At 35.9% G+C, this 14981-nt stretch overlaps 3 protein-coding genes across 5 annotated transcripts; 2 read left to right on the top strand and 1 right to left on the bottom strand.

The window, feature by feature from the left end:
- Window positions 1-8449: 8449 nt before the first annotated feature.
- LOC135121051 (protein RER1-like) lies at window positions 8450-10332 on the top strand. 3 transcript variants are annotated; one of them, XM_064045359.1, is made up of 7 exons: window positions 8450-8478; window positions 8851-8917; window positions 8966-9071; window positions 9185-9283; window positions 9488-9563; window positions 9998-10170; window positions 10243-10332. In XM_064045359.1, exons 2-7 carry the CDS (start codon window positions 8870-8872, stop codon window positions 10281-10283), a joined length of 543 nt encoding a protein of 180 aa, XP_063901429.1. In that variant the 5' UTR covers window positions 8450-8478; window positions 8851-8869; the 3' UTR covers window positions 10284-10332. The 3 variants fall into 3 exon arrangements, with proteins under 3 accessions (XP_063901429.1, XP_063901430.1, XP_063901428.1); XM_064045360.1 differs by lacking the exon at window positions 8450-8478 and adding an exon at window positions 8580-8624; XM_064045358.1 differs by lacking the exon at window positions 8450-8478 and adding an exon at window positions 8583-8702.
- A 428-nt stretch (window positions 10333-10760) lies between these two features.
- Window positions 10761-11910, bottom strand: LOC135121053 (N-alpha-acetyltransferase 11-like). Its single transcript, XM_064045362.1, has 4 exons — window positions 11788-11910; window positions 11580-11738; window positions 11323-11469; window positions 10761-10819 (listed from the first exon to the last, which is right to left on the bottom strand). Exons 1-4 carry the CDS (start codon window positions 11908-11910, stop codon window positions 10769-10771), a joined length of 480 nt encoding a protein of 159 aa, XP_063901432.1. The 3' UTR covers window positions 10761-10768.
- A 265-nt stretch (window positions 11911-12175) lies between these two features.
- Window positions 12176-14980, top strand: LOC135121067 (uncharacterized; the record flags this gene model as incomplete). Its single annotated transcript, XM_064045372.1, has 15 exons — window positions 12176-12244; window positions 12375-12536; window positions 12599-12656; window positions 12741-12887; window positions 12944-13063; window positions 13116-13258; window positions 13312-13435; window positions 13486-13583; window positions 13639-13834; window positions 13951-14072; window positions 14125-14236; window positions 14290-14401; window positions 14460-14572; window positions 14626-14732; window positions 14789-14980. Coding segments are annotated over exons 1-15 (1875 nt in total), but the record flags the coding sequence as incomplete, so codon positions are not given.
- Window position 14981: the final 1 nt, after the last annotated feature.

The raw sequence follows: 14981 nt of genomic DNA, 5'->3' as shown, positions 1-14981 counted from the left end.
GAATAGTTTAGTTATAGTACCTTTATATATTATTAAATAATATGTTAAGTTAATAAAATAAATTGTAATCTAGCCATATTCCCCATTAATAGATCTAAGAAATGTTTTGACCGCGAGTACAGTGTACAACGAGAGTCACATTATCAAGAGCCTGCCCAGTTTGTATATTATAGTGACTACTGGCCCTATGAAGTCAGTTTCGTGAAATAATAAAGAATACATTATAAAATAGAATCGAGGTTACATTCTCTATGCTATTAGTTGTTGAGCACGAGTTTTTGTAGTATTCGTAGTCGATGAATATATTTGTTTAAGGAACGGGCTTGGGCATTAATACATAGACCATCAATGGACGTATAGTTAATTTGTATAATAGAAGTTTGTTTTTTAGATGCAAGTTACTTCTCCTGCATAGTAAGATATACAAAGAAGTGGTTATGGCTTGTCTGGTTTTTTAATGACATTAAAAAGATGTGGAGTGCGGCTTAGTCAGTCGTCTATTATCACTCCAAAACATTAACCTTCTTACTGCAAGGAATGGCAGTTAATTTGATTAAAGACTAGGGAACTGAGGATGTATCTTCCTTGATAAAATCATAAAGCTACTTTTTGATGCGTTGAGTATTAACCTCCAAGTTGAAAACCATGCCTTCACTACTGTCAAATAAGATTATATGTTTTTTAAACACCATCCAAGCGGATCTTGAGCTATAATATAAGGCTGTGTCATCAGCTTATTGGACTACTTTTATCTCGACGATTGTGGCAAATCGAACATGTAGATAAAAAAAAAGTAAAGAGGAGAGTGGGGAGCCTTCTGGGACACCCACCTTTAAACGTATAATAGTGGACTTTAACTTACTTAACTCCAGCAGTAAAGCTTCTATTTGTTATGTATCAGTGTATTACCGCTGTTAAGTAAAAAGGGAATCTGGCAGTAAACATTTTAGGAATTAGAGCGCCATATATCATTAAAAGCCCTTTTAATATTTGAAAAGACTATCCCTGTCACTTTTCTGTTATTAAAAACTTTTGTAGCTTCTTTTGTCAGTAGGCAGTTGTAAGTATTTGATTTATTAACCTTGAGCTCAGAGATATAGCTTGAGAAGTTAAGTTTTTAAGCATTAGATAAGAAATACTATCGGGGTTCCAGGGTTTGCTTCTATTAAGAAATTGGATAATATATTTAAGTTCCGCACTGGTGGTTAGCTTAACCTTGTTGCATATGTTAGTTCTTAACAAGTAAGCAGTAATTACAGTGGAGACATGCTCTAGATTGTGTTTATAGCTTCTATTGATTCGGCAAATGCCACTACTATTTTAGAGGGCCTCGTTGCTGAGCATCCAGAACCGTGGATAGAGGGTGTTATGTCCCTCAAATTTAGAAGATTTTATAGCCCTTGTTAATTTTTATAGGGAGTTGTTCTCTGGCCCTGGTAACTCTAATTTATTCTGCCAGCTCCCGTTAAACCAAACATCCAATGTACTGTAATATTTCTATCTCCTTGAATGCAAAGAGGTCATAAATCCTGCTCCCAAATTTTGCCTTCTTTTAATTATGAAATTAGTATGGTAGGTCGTATTATTGGGTTTTTGCATTCTTTAATGAAAGTAGACCTACTATAGTTCTCCTTTATAGCTCCTTACTATTAAGTCAACAGTGGGCTCGCCACGGGCATTCTAATATATATACTAGCTAATAGCACTATTCTAATATAGTACCGATACCATACTACGGTCTTATAGCCTATAGCAACTAGTACTATTCACTACGACCCAACCAACGCTCGCGCGAGGGAGTATCATAGCTACAAGCACATAGTATTAGTACTCTACTCATCGGTTACAGTTCTAGTAAACCATTCAGTTAACTGCATACATTCGTCTAGTAGTATGTAGCAACGACCCGATGGCTCCGTGGTAAGAGCTAGTGCCATTCAGTTACTCATAGCATGCGCCTTTCTGAACAAAAGTCTTCGCACTCGGTTAGTGACTTGCAAGCTCAAGTACTCATACTACTTAGCTGATTCCATTAACCTGCTAGTCAATTACACAAGTTAAGTTCCACAGCTCGTTCATTGCTTTTCACAGAGGATTGTCTCCGGACGGCAATTACTAGTATATCCCACGAGAGGACTTGATGTACTTTTGTCCCATAGGTCATCAGCCTAGCTATATTATGCAAAACTCTTAGCGTTGAAGCTAGTACTAGATAGACAGTCAAGTTAGAGATAATAGTAATAGGCCAATCGAGACAGGTAAGATAGAACCTGCCTAAATGAACCTATCTGTTGCGTCGTTTTTACCAATTTTAAGAGCATGTCGTCCGACACGTAACGATTAGCCTATGTCTCTCCACGGCATCGAACATACCTTACCAAATTCCGATCGAGCAGGATAACCATATTCAGAACCAATAGTGTTACCTTCCAAGAGACCATAGCGTACTCAAGTAACTTTCAACCAAGTCCTCGGAAGCGCTTGATCCTAGAGGGTTATTTAACACCACAAGATTGTATGTAGTTTACACATGTACAAAGATCCTTCCGTGGATGGCGCCCTCTTGTCTTAATTCACTGGTAAACAGATACCATTAGACGCAAGGAATAACGACACGCATCAGTCGTGCTACCGTGCTAGAAAGGGTCCGATCTTTTTCGAACGCTCGTACGATAACATTTTTCTAAGAATACGATTTTCTATTATATGTTAAAGTGTGTATATTGCTTCATGATTGTATCAAGATATTGCACAGTCTAAGGACTTCTAATACTCCTAACGATCCCACAACCGACAGCCGACCTATCCAGTTCGCTATAGTTAGCTATTGACTGACTAACATAAGACTTACTTGCTGGAGTCACAACGAAGCAGCAGAACTTTACTTCTTCGAGATGAAGTCATGCACTCAGTTGGAAGTATCACCTGATCACAAGTTAATTAGCTCGCTTTCTACATACGACTCAATAAGCTCCTTAAAGATATATATCAAAGTCACTTATTTGACAAAACTCGTTTTTTGCAAAATGTAAAATGCAAAATTGATAATGTAGTTAGCTCATGGTTCTTGCTAGGTACACTAATTAAGATAAAGGAAGCTAAGTTAGTTTCTTCATTAATAACAAGGCTCAGGAAGATAATCTTGATGGAAAGTTTAAGAGATCTGTTAGAGGTAGTTATAAATAGTGAGATATAAAGTTAAAGTTAAATAATTCATTACCTCTAACAGATCTCTCACCCAATCGTCAATGCTGAAAAAGAAGCACTAGATTACTACTCGTTAGCTTTCTACAGTAGATGTTAACTAGATTAAAATGCTAAAACCAAGGTTACTTCCTAGTTTAAGGTCACTAGTTTCTTCCTACTCGCTTCAAAGTTAGTTTAAGTAGGTTCTTTCACCTTGATTTATAAACCCTAGCACAGGAGACTAGATGACTACAAAGATATTAAAATGTTACAAATAGTAATCTCCCATGCTAGGGAATAAGGTTCTACTTTGGTATAACAAAAATAACTACCACTCTAGATATGATAATTAAATCATTATACCAAAGTAGAAAAAAAAAAGTAAGAGTAAAGATTCCCTCTTTTCTAATATACTGTTATCCCAGGAAAGGCTTTAGCCTCTGGAACGTCTTGGAGGGGCAAGTCGCCTGGTACTTCGTTCCACTAGGTCATCAGTTGAAACAAAAAGGAAATCTTTAACTTTACTTTGTTTTTTAGTTCTACTTTGGTAGAATGATCTAATTATCATTTCTTGAGTGGTAGTTATTTTGTCCTACCAAAGTAGAACTTGCTTAAGTAGTTTAGTGGTAAAACTTTACTGGCAGTAACGGCAATGGTTCGATTTCATTCTTAAGCATAGCTGCCTAGGGGAAAATAACTTAATCTTTACTTCTCCCTTGGGTGGCTAATTAACTTTGTAGCTGAGGCTATAAGATAATGGTTAGCTTAAGTTAATAATCAGCTTATACTAATCGAATAAAGTTGATACAATCATTAGCTTCTGATAATGTCACCGAAGCTCAAAGTAATAATATAATAAACTTAAATTAATGAAAACATATAGGTACTGGTATCAATAAAAATGAAAATGAGTGAAAAAATCTACTTTGTTAAAACAGTGCCTATACTATATATATTTAAGACCAGGATTGAGGCGTATATAGAGAGAGAGCGAGCCAATTAACTTGCTTTTGGATGAATTAGTCAATTGAGTGCATGAATCCATCTCAAGCCTAATGAGTTCCGCAACTAGATTGTAACTTCAGAAGTTAATCTTATGTTAGTCAATCAATAGCTAACTATAGCGAACTGAATAGAGACATGTATGTTTATGGATACACGATTATTAGCAATATATTTGTGCTATCGTTTAGTTGCGTACACACTTTAACTTAATAAAATATCACCTATCAGTGATCTAAATAAAGGTTATCGCACAAGCGGCCGAAAAAGATCGGTCCTATGTTTACACGGCTGTTGTGTATGTTTTTCCTTGAGTCTCCTGGTACGTGTTTACCACAGAATGAAGACGGTTGGATGCCATCCACAGATGGATTAGCATACATGTGTACATTAGATAAGCTCTTGTGGTGTTTAGTAACCCTCTATTTGGGTCGTGTCCTTTGAGCTTTGACGAAAAGATAGTAATTGAACCTCACTGCAATACTCACCAAACGATCCTTATGATTATGGTTGCCCTGCTTGAGTGACGCTCGTGGAGTTATGTATGCTACGGTGGAGAGACGTAGGCTTATTGTTACGTGTGGAAACACATGCTCTTAAACTTGGTAAAAACTGCACAGCAAACAGGTCCACTAGACTAGTGCTATCTTCCTAGGATTCGGGTGACTATTACTATTATTTTGAGCCTATTCATTTAGGTGCTAGCTTCGACGCTACGAGTCTAGCATAATATAGCTCACCGTATGGCCTGTCGGAGGAAACTAGCTTACAACCCGCCATGAGCGTATACAAGAGTTGCATTCCCGCGACAATTTTCAGTGAAAAGAAACGGAATAGCTGTGGATATCTCTTGTGTGTAATTGACTAGCACATTGATTGAACCAGCTAAGTAGAATAAGTTCTTGTGCTTGTAAGTCACTAACTGCGTGCGAAGACTTTTGCTATTAAGGCTTATGCTATGAGTGACTGCATTAACACTATCTCAAGTCCATGAGACGCCGGTGGTCGCGCTATATACTACTATATGAATGTAGGTAGTTAGCTAGCTGGTCGTTACGATCGAGCCGGTGCGGTAGAGTAGTTATACTGTATACTAGTTACTAGTTAACTCTATTATCTGCTATACTCTGACTCGCTGCGTGCTGAGTTTGGGCTTAGTTGAATAGTACTTGTTGCTATAGACTAGTAGCTGGTATATAGTAGTAGCACTGTACCATGATAGTGTTGGTTATTAGTATATATATATATGAGGCGGCGAGCCTCTAAGTCTAAAGCCTTTTCAATGGTCTGCACCATGGAATCTATGCTTTTGTCCAACTGTCCTAAAAAAATGTTGGCCAACTAGTTACCTTTATAACCCAAGTTCTCGGGGTCTTCTGATCTCCTGCACCTACGGGGGTAGGGGTGTAATCAGAAGTTTATCCAAATAGCGTATTGACAGTAATGATACGAAAATATTTTTTGTGCCGCCATGTCTGAAAAAGTCACAAGTCCCTCTGGCTGAGTGATGAGTTGGATCCTTTAGATCAATTACAATTAAACCTTTTTCGTCACTATAACGGGCAAACCACTTTACGTTAGCGTTCCCAGGCCTGCTATTCTACAAACCTAAATCTCCAGTCAATAAGGTACTGAAGGGATCAACAAAAATCTTATCAATATTCAAATCATTCAAGACTTATCCGGAAGGTTTGTAAGCAGCAATCAACTCTCCAAATGTGATAGAACCCTATATCACTCCGACAGCTTCTAACTTATTAAGTCCAAAAAGTAGAGTGTTTGGTGGGGGGAAGGTTTCTTTTAGTAAGACGGCTACGCCACCTCCAAAAATTATACTGAGTCACTGACTAGTTTATATACACAACTTAAGTATATTAGCCCTCACTAAGTTATGTGTACTTATTAAATACAGAAGCATTAATGCTGTGTAGCGCCTATCTCTCGTATCTTGAGTGTTTTCTGTTCTATCTGTTTCTTCTAATTTTAATCAAAGTTTGGCAAGTAACTAATTTTATCAGCAAACTGCCACATATAAATACATTTTTTTCAAGGGTCAAAAATTATACTGCTCGGCTTATCCTGTTTAGAAGACCCCTTTAATGAATTCTTTAAATGCACACGCCCTCTATACAACAGACCCCCTTCTACTAACCATCCCTTAGTCACGTTACAAATTATAGCCTTAAAGACTAAAATAACGTCTTTGATTGGTCCACTAGACTAAAAGAACGTGATAAAACAATGAACCAAAACTGTTTTTTATTAAAATAGATTTGACATAACACGTCGCCTGATAAGTCCCGGGACTAACTTTAAACCTTTTTTTGCAAAATTCACACTTACGTTTCGACAGTCTTCTCTTAGGGCGATACACTCAGTCCAACGCTTTTCCAACCATTTACACTTTTTCATAGAAAGATTTGTCATTGCCTACAAAGTAGGTCTCTGTTTTGGCGATCATTTTTTCGTTTGACCCAAAATTTTTTTTCCTAAAGCATTTTTTTGAGGACTGCAAAGAGATATTGGTCGCCGGGGAGAGATTTGGAGTACGGTAGCTTCCTTCGAATCAAACCCGAACTTCATTTCTTACAATTTTGCCATGGTCTCCATTGCCTTGTGGCCTGGTGCATTTTTTTTTGTAATTTCCTCCTTCAATTAAATCCATACTACTTATATCATATTTACCATGCGTGGTTTTCCCTTTTTCAAGGTATTTGATGAAAATTATACCGTCCACTTTTTAAAATACGGGGGTCATAACCTCCCGGTAAACTGTTGCCTCTTTGGTCTATTTGAGCGGTTTTCATTCTTGGTTTTTTACTCAGCTGACTGCCCACAAAACTCTGGCATGTAACGATGGAACGAGGTTTCTACTATAGCTACGTATCGCATTAAAAATTCTTTTTTTATTCTTAAAGAGCTCCAAACAGAGTTTCGAATCATCAACTCACCATCACATTGTTTTTGGTCCACAGTTAGCAAACGCGGTGGCCATTACGAACAGCGTTTCTCTTGACCATATGTTTGCGCAAAATATAGTTTACACGTTCAACCTGCCATTTAAAATGTGGTATTAACTGAAACTGATATGACTTTTATCTTTGAGGGGAAATCTATGGGTTAAAGTTAGGACATTTCAGGCGACGTGTAATGTATATACTGGTTTAAAATAATCCAGATAGATTAAGTCTGTCGATGACACATTAGATTCGTGAAAACTTATTTTAGTAACTTCGCACTCTACCAAACCATCAGTTGAAGAAAAGATCCCAGTTTATAGTTTTAAATGCAAATTGCCATTTTTAGGCTATTCTTATGACTGTTTTAAAGATAGTTTTAGCTTAATTATTAGCATATAAGGAACATTGGCTTAAAAAGTAAACAGTCAATCGCATTAATTTTTTTTTGCGGTTTCGTCTTAGCCACGTCCGTACAACTTTACAAATATGTATATATTTGTGTACAGGTTTATTTCTAAAAGCTTAGAGGTCTAATACCCTAACAACATTACGACATCCTGTAATATTTCTTTGTTAAAACAGCCCTGTTTTATAAGCTTTTTGTAATGATTTTTATGCGTGGTACTCGCGCCTTAAGCCGGGGTCCAGCAATTTTTTCAATTTAAGTTTTAATTACTATCTCTTTATTAAGTTTAAACTTAACTCTCTTCTTAACTTAGCTTTTGCTGTTGTTTAACATTTACTTTACCCAAATATATATTAAAAAAATTAAAAATTAATTTGACGAATCACAGCAAGGTCTATCATATCAATTTGACTGACGGGAGCTGTACTTAGCTTATACCTTTCACCAGTAAGAGCAAATATTAGATTAGTTAAATCTATTCGTATATATTTGTTTTCATATAGTAATAGATAAAAGTTAGTGGCTGCCCCCTATATTTTGAGTAAACCTGAAATTATCTTCAACGTATATGCTTTTGCTGTAAAAACAAATTATGATGTAGTCAGCAGCACCCTATATATAGAGAAAAGCAACATATGGCGCGGCTAAAAGAAAATATTTAATTTACTAAATAACAGAAATATCTTGAGTGCATTTAAGTTAATTAATATCATGACTTTCTTAACCCAAATAGAAAACTTAGTATAATCTTAACAAAACTTATATATTGCCTATCTTTCCTAACAGTTTTCGCTAAAACAGACTTTATTTTCATTAACTCTACTTTACCCACTTAATTTTTCTAACTGCAGCTCAGTGGAAATTTAGCTATTTAGGCCTTATTTCAAGTCAGTTTCATCTTGGTTACACTATTATTTCAAGGTGGTTGGTACTTTTTTTAACCCTCATTAGTCGTAAAAATAGAAAGTGGTTTATAAATTTTTTTTAGCATTTAAAACTGTCCGAAGGGTGGGGGAATGCCTCTTTTCATTAACATAAGCAGTTACTACTTTAAAAAACTAGTCCTGTGGGTACTGGGATTATATTACAGTTTAAAATATTTAAACCTTGGTGACTGCTGTCCTACAAGTGTTCAGAGTTAATAGAAGGTTTCGCAAAGATAGTATCGAGTTTATAAATCACTATCTAGCTTTTTTTTTTTAGGCTTCTAATATTTATTGACAACTTTAAGCTTCATAAAATAACTGATCTACCGTCAGTAGGCAGCTAAATTATTTCCTAACTCTAATTATTTAGAATATTACACACTTGGAACATGGAAGTTCCAGAACACAGTGATAACCTTACCGGAAATATTAACACTGTAAAACTCTATATATATTTTATTTCTTCCCTTAATTATTATATGCAGCGCTACCAAATCTTGTTAGACAATATAGTTCCTTATGTTGCTTTGAGGTGGGGAAGTTTACTTTTTACCTTAGGCTTGTTTTTTTTTAGAATCATACTTTTGCAAGGTATGTAGCTTTATTATTAATCACATAATTATAAAAAATCTAGTTAGCATTGCACCACGTTAATTATGACAGTATTTTTAACTTCGTTGGATCCTATAATTTTTTTTAATTAGGCTGGTACGTAGTTTGTTATGCACTTTCTATCTACTTGCTAAATCTACTTCTTGAGTTTCTGACTCCTCTTGACTTCGAATTTGACGAAGAGGATGAAGGTGAAATTATTTATTATTATCTTACTGTACATTATATACTAGTTTTACTATTACATAAGATTTTTGTGAGTTTTTTTAATAAATAAAAATTTGTTTATCCGCTTTATATCTCTATGTATTATCCCTTGACTGTCATCGAGTTAAAAAGATCTTTAAATTAATTAAGATAAATACTTGTGCTACTGCTATTTTTTTTATAACCAGGGGAACCCCAACTTCCTACACAAGCTAACCAAGAATTCAAACCTTTTGTACGAAAACTTCCAGAGTTTAAATTTTGGTTAAAAGATTTCTAATTTTTTTATATAATAAGTTTTTAACATTCTACCCACGAAAAATTTTCATAGTAAAAGTTAAAGCTATATTTTATATATATAATTTATTATATTTACTAACCAATAAATAGTATATAGTAAAAAATTTACTACCTTTGTTTATAAGTTCATCTGTGTTTTTCACTTTATCTTTTTTTATCACAAATTAACCAAATTAACAATTAATCTTAAAGAGTAATTGTATTGTTAAATATCTGAACCTAATTTAGCCTTTTCAGTTGTATATTATTTTGTAATATATAAATAAACCCATTTCAAAAATAAACAAAAAAAAGTCGGTTTCTTTTTAGTTTTCTATAAAAAGATTTACACTTGTCAAGTGACCTTTTGAAAATTTATAACAATAAAAGATATATTAACAGCTAAACTCCTCTTTCAGGGAAAACGGCATGAAGGGGCTTCTTGTGGCCCATTTTTGTGTGTTTTTCGACTGTTTCAATGTTCCTGTGTTCTGGCCAATCCTGGTGCTATACTTTTTTGCACTATTTTTTGCGATGATGCGAAAAAGAATTCAACATATGATCAAGTATAAATATGTGCCGTTTAATTTTGGTAACTTCAAACTTTTACTACTATTTTGACTTTTTTTTCATCTTTTGTGATTGTGCTTTTATTAAATTATAGGAAAAAAATCCTACCGAAACAGCCCAGTGAGGACCATTTAATTTGTTTTAAATTGATAATTTAGTTTTTTATTAGATTATTTGAATCGTGCGGTCGCTGAGCCAAGCTCACAAATAAAAACAAAAATTTAAATTACGACTTTTTAAATACGTTTTGTAGTGCAGCGCTTTTACCATGGCTTCCTTGTTGTTTGTATTGTTTTCTGGTACACTAATTAAATTAGGCAAAGTTTCTGTTTTTGCTTCAGTTACACTACAACGGGATCATGTCCGAAAAACACCTTTAAAAACTCTCGCAACAGCTAAAATCAGCAAAGCAAACGGCAATTCAAATCTTGCTAAAAAAAAATTGTGATTTTTGCATTCTCCTGCAAATTATCTTAACTAAATTTGAATTCGAGACATCAAAAATAGACTATTACAAGTTATTCTTAGAAAAATTGTGGCGTTGCAAACATTATTTATACCAACTAGTAAAAAATGTATAGAGAGCCATAAAGAATTGAAAAGTTTTCGAGAATTCGAAATTAATTTAAAGGAAGTTTTTTCTTCAAAGATCTTCTCATGGCATATGCGTTCTAGAGAGAAAAAAATAAATTAATTCGCGAGGGGTAATCAAGCGCAATAGATAAACAAGATCGCTTAAATATTGAGCAGCCTATATAATTTTTAAAAAAGTTTATTCCAGCAAGTTAAGTAGGTGTATGTAAAGTATTCTAAAATTTATTAAAAAAAATTATTCTTTTTTGCTGAGTAAATAAGTATATAGAAGAAGTCCTTTTAGTAAATTTTTTATATACATAATTTATGTTAAACTATATACAACAGAATCTTAAGAGTATAGATATTAGTCAATACTTTTTAAATAATTAAAAGTAAAAAATAAATTTAAAAAGCTTGAAAAATTAAATTAATAAATAAAGTAGAGAGATAATAAGTCAGCGGATAAAAAAAACTTGTGAAGAACGAAAAAATAGAACAAAGACATGACAAGCGGGGTGAAGTTAAAACAGTGAAGTTAACATTAATGCAGTTTACTTATTTTAAAGGCAGATAAAAAGAATAAAGATGCAATAGATACTTCTCCATCGGCATAATACTTGGATTCAACATCAACAACTTCAAAGTTAAGAGTGTCACGATAAAGATGCAAAGCGGCACGATTACTCTCACGAACATGAAGAGACATATAATCCGCTTGAAAATTATCAATCATTGCTTTTGAGGCCTACTCAAAAAAAGTAAAAGCTGAAAAATAAGAGGCTTTATAAACAAAGAAATTTAAATTAACTAGAATTATAAAAATAAGATTTCATAAAATTAAAACAAAAAATTTACTTGCTCCATTAATTTAAAAGCAATTCCTTGACTTCTATAGTTTCGTAGAACGGCAAGCGAAGTTATATGCCCGTTAGGAATATCCTTCATGTCCTCATCCATCTTTGCAAGAACGTAACCTACTATTTTTCTTTGTTCATTTTCGGCCACAAAGGACAACTAAACTTATATATTAGGTTAGGTATTTATTATGAGCTATGCAAAGGACCTGAGGCCAAGTCAATATATGATATAAGTAGTATTTCATTTGATAATTTTCGGGAAGACAAGTTAAATTACAGTGTTGCATTTGTAGTAAATCGTGGGGAGTAGCGGGTCTTATGCTAACCATTTCTTTAATACAAGACAATATGTTATGTTATATCCTTGGCTTTTCAATGCGGTATAAGAGACTCAAGATGTAAGCTTTTTTAATACTTGTTCCATTAACAGTTTACCACCTACTACACATAGAGCGTGGACTTTAAAACCGCGTGCCTGATAAGAATTTAGTAAACGGTAATGCTTTAGTAAAATTACTTTATTTTGTATATATGATACAGTATTGAACTTATAGAAGACAAGAGTAAGTTTATTGTTAAATATATTCTTGAATAATGGCCTCAGAAGATAGTGAAATTTATAAAATTTCAATTTTTGGAAAGGACACCATTTTTGTGGGCTTGGTATGTTTCCGTTACTTTATATTAAATTTAACTAAAAAATTATATATCTCAAAATTAACTGCAATATTTGTTTTTTTCGCGTAATATATCTTATTACTTAAAAATTTGTTGGAAATATCTATATTTATAGGGAATAACTTTGGCAATAGTTGAAGATTTGAATAATCATCTTTCTGCTTCAATATATGCTCTGCTAACTGATAAGAACGTTGAATTATTATATTTACAAGAGTTCGAACAAGTTTTTAAAAGTTTTAATCTTCGTCTTTTACATAAAGTAGTAGAGCCTGGGGTGAGTTTATTTAAAACGTAGTATTATCTTTTAATTTTTAGGCTTTCATTTTTCTAAAACAGGAGAAAAGTAAGAGCAGGGGTTTAAAGGCAGATATAGAAGACTGGCTAGCTAAGGAAGGTTATCTTAAATATAGTTTGTGACTCGAAATAATTCTTTAATTTTTTTTGTTCTCAATTAAGAATCTTATACTTTACCTTATAGGCTGCCTAAAGGATACTGTCCTCATAGCTTTTGGTGGGGGAGTGATAGGCGATCTTACCGGCTTTGTAGCTGCGACGTATATGAGGGGCATTCGTTACGTTCAGATTCCAACCACGCTTCTAGCCATGGTCGATTCATCCTTTGGCGGTACCTCTAGCCTGTTAGCAGAGTATCCCTTCAGCATTGTGGAATTTCCTATTCAGGTAAAACGGGGATCAACACGCCTTACGGGAAAAATCTAGTTGGTGCATTTCACCAGCCCTCTCGCGTTTATGTTGATCTTTTATATTTAAATAGTTTATCTAAAAGACATATCTCTAATGGTATGAGTGAGGTAACAATGCTTCATTATCTCCTTCTTAAGGTTCTTTTAAGCTGATTTCAAGATTATTAAATTGGCGGCTGTGTTTGACTCCGAAGCGTTTGCCTACTTGGAATCTCACTCGGAGCAAGTTTTTCAACGTGATACGAACGTTCTTCTTTACATTGTAACATCGAGCATAAAAAGAAAGGCGGCGGTGCTCTTCAAGAACTGCGGCCTCTCCACCAATCTCACGTTTCTTGGCTATAGATTGTTACTGAGGACATAAAAGACAGCGGCCTCCGCAACATCTTGAACTTCGGCCACAGTGTGGGACACGCTCTTGAAATTCTCGCGCCCTTTTGCCTACTTCATGGAGAGGCAGTGGCTATTGGTAAAGTTGTGACCATTGACTACATCTCTTGTAAAACTCCACCACCCAAGGGATGTTCAAGGAAGCTGAGATTTCACGGTCCCTTGGCTACTGCCGTCAAGCAACCGTGAACCGCCTATCCTCGTGCTTAAGTTTGTATGGTTTGAAGGTGAGTGATTAGATCCAGCACGTTTTTTAAGGCTTCTTTACTTTTTGCAATGAAGACTGCAGTACCGACGAACCTGAATGTCACTGACATCATGCGGTACTTGAGAATCGATAAGAAGAATACAACTACTGGCCTGCGGCTGATTATGATCAAAAGCATCGGCGGTGTTGCCTCGCCTTTCCTTCACGTGGTAGATGATACCCTCGTTGAGGTGGCATTGTCTAGTCTTATAGAGGTGAAGCCTAAAGAAGGTCCGGTATTCTTAAGAAGACTCAAAGTTATATTATTGTTTCCCAGAACTTGCTGTCCTTTTCTTACTTTTACTGCAGTTTACTTACGCATTATTTAGTGTCCTTCTTCATTTTAGCAATCCACGGTACTGTCGCCGTGCCCGGCTCCAAGTCCATCTCGAACCGGGCTCTTTGCCTAGCAGCCCTCGGAAGCGGTCCCTGCATGGTGAAGGGCATCCTCCATGCCGACGACACGCTTGTCTTGCATATAATGGTTGTGTCGGTTGTAAGGCTGAAACTACTGTTTGGAGGTCATGTGCCAAGCACTGCAAGCCCTGGGAGTGAGGATCACCAGAGCTCAAGCAGATGACTGCTCCCTGACTGTGCATGGCGTTAACGGGCAGCTGAGCCCTCCTAAATCCGGTATCTTCCTCTTTTCCGTTTCATCAGTTCCAAACACCTCAGCGATTCACGAGGAATCTATGTGGGAAGCTCGGGTACTACCGCACGCTTTATAACCTCGTTGGTCACGTTGATCGTAGACGAGTGCGAAGTCGTCATAACGGGGAGCTCCCGCATGAAAGAAAGGTACTTTAGTAGATGTCCTGCATCGTTTCGGCAAAACCGACGGCTGGTTGCTATGGAGACCTATTGGTCCTTTAGTGGAGGCCCTACAGAGCACAGGCGCCAGAATCGAATACATGGAACAACCCGGCGCACTGCCTATAAAGCTTCACTGTGGGGGCGGGTTCAAAGGCGGTAGTTTATGCTTTTTTCTGCATCGAATTAGTCATCTCACTTGTCGCTTTTAGGCACCGTTGAAATCCGCTCGGACGTCAGTAGCCAGTTTTTTTCTTCTCTGTTGCTCTGCGCGCCGCACGCCAAAGAAGAGACAACTCTCTTGTTTTCCTCTTCGAAGGTTCTTTATGCGGCACCGACCACTTCTTATGTTTGAACTGCTCTGTGCTACTCCAGCGGGTTTCTCAGCGCTACATCGATTTGACTCTCCAAGTAATGCACGGTTTTGGCAGCGTAGTGGAGGCCCTCCCCTCCGGCTATGTGGTCCCCAAGTTGCCTTACCTGAACCCGCCTGTCTTTATAGTGGAAGGTTACTGGCTCTTTGCTCTTCTCGGGCCCCTTTCCTTCCATACCCCATCTTCCACGGGAG

This window comes from Zophobas morio, unplaced genomic scaffold, assembly GCF_036711695.1.
Source record: "Zophobas morio isolate AGI-343-1 ecotype UQ-CSIRO unplaced genomic scaffold, CSIRO_AGI_Zmor_V1 ptg000479l, whole genome shotgun sequence".
Taxonomy (NCBI): Eukaryota; Metazoa; Arthropoda; class Insecta; order Coleoptera; family Tenebrionidae; genus Zophobas; species Zophobas morio.
This window is presented reverse-complemented; position numbering and strand designations above follow the sequence as displayed.

Bases quoted from the DNA above. Each gene is read 5' to 3' on its own strand.
- LOC135121051 (XM_064045359.1), top strand. From the start codon at position 8,870: ATGGAAGTTCCAGAACACAGTGATAACCTTACCGGAAATATTAACACT. The intron at 9,072-9,184 runs GTATGTAGCTTT...TTTTTTAATTAG, and splicing joins TAGAATCATACTTTTGCAAG to GCTGGTACGTAGTTTGTTAT. The intron at 9,284-9,487 runs GTGAAATTATTT...TTTTATAACCAG, and splicing joins ATTTGACGAAGAGGATGAAG to GGGAACCCCAACTTCCTACA.
- LOC135121053 (XM_064045362.1), bottom strand. From the start codon at position 11,910: ATGGTTAGCATAAGACCCGCTACTCCCCACGATTTACTACAAATGCAA. The intron at 11,739-11,787 runs GTCCTTTGCATA...ATATAAGTTTAG, and splicing joins ATATATTGACTTGGCCTCAG to TTGTCCTTTGTGGCCGAAAA. The intron at 10,820-11,322 runs GTATCTATTGCA...TTTTCTCTCTAG, and splicing joins AGTATTATGCCGATGGAGAA to AACGCATATGCCATGAGAAG.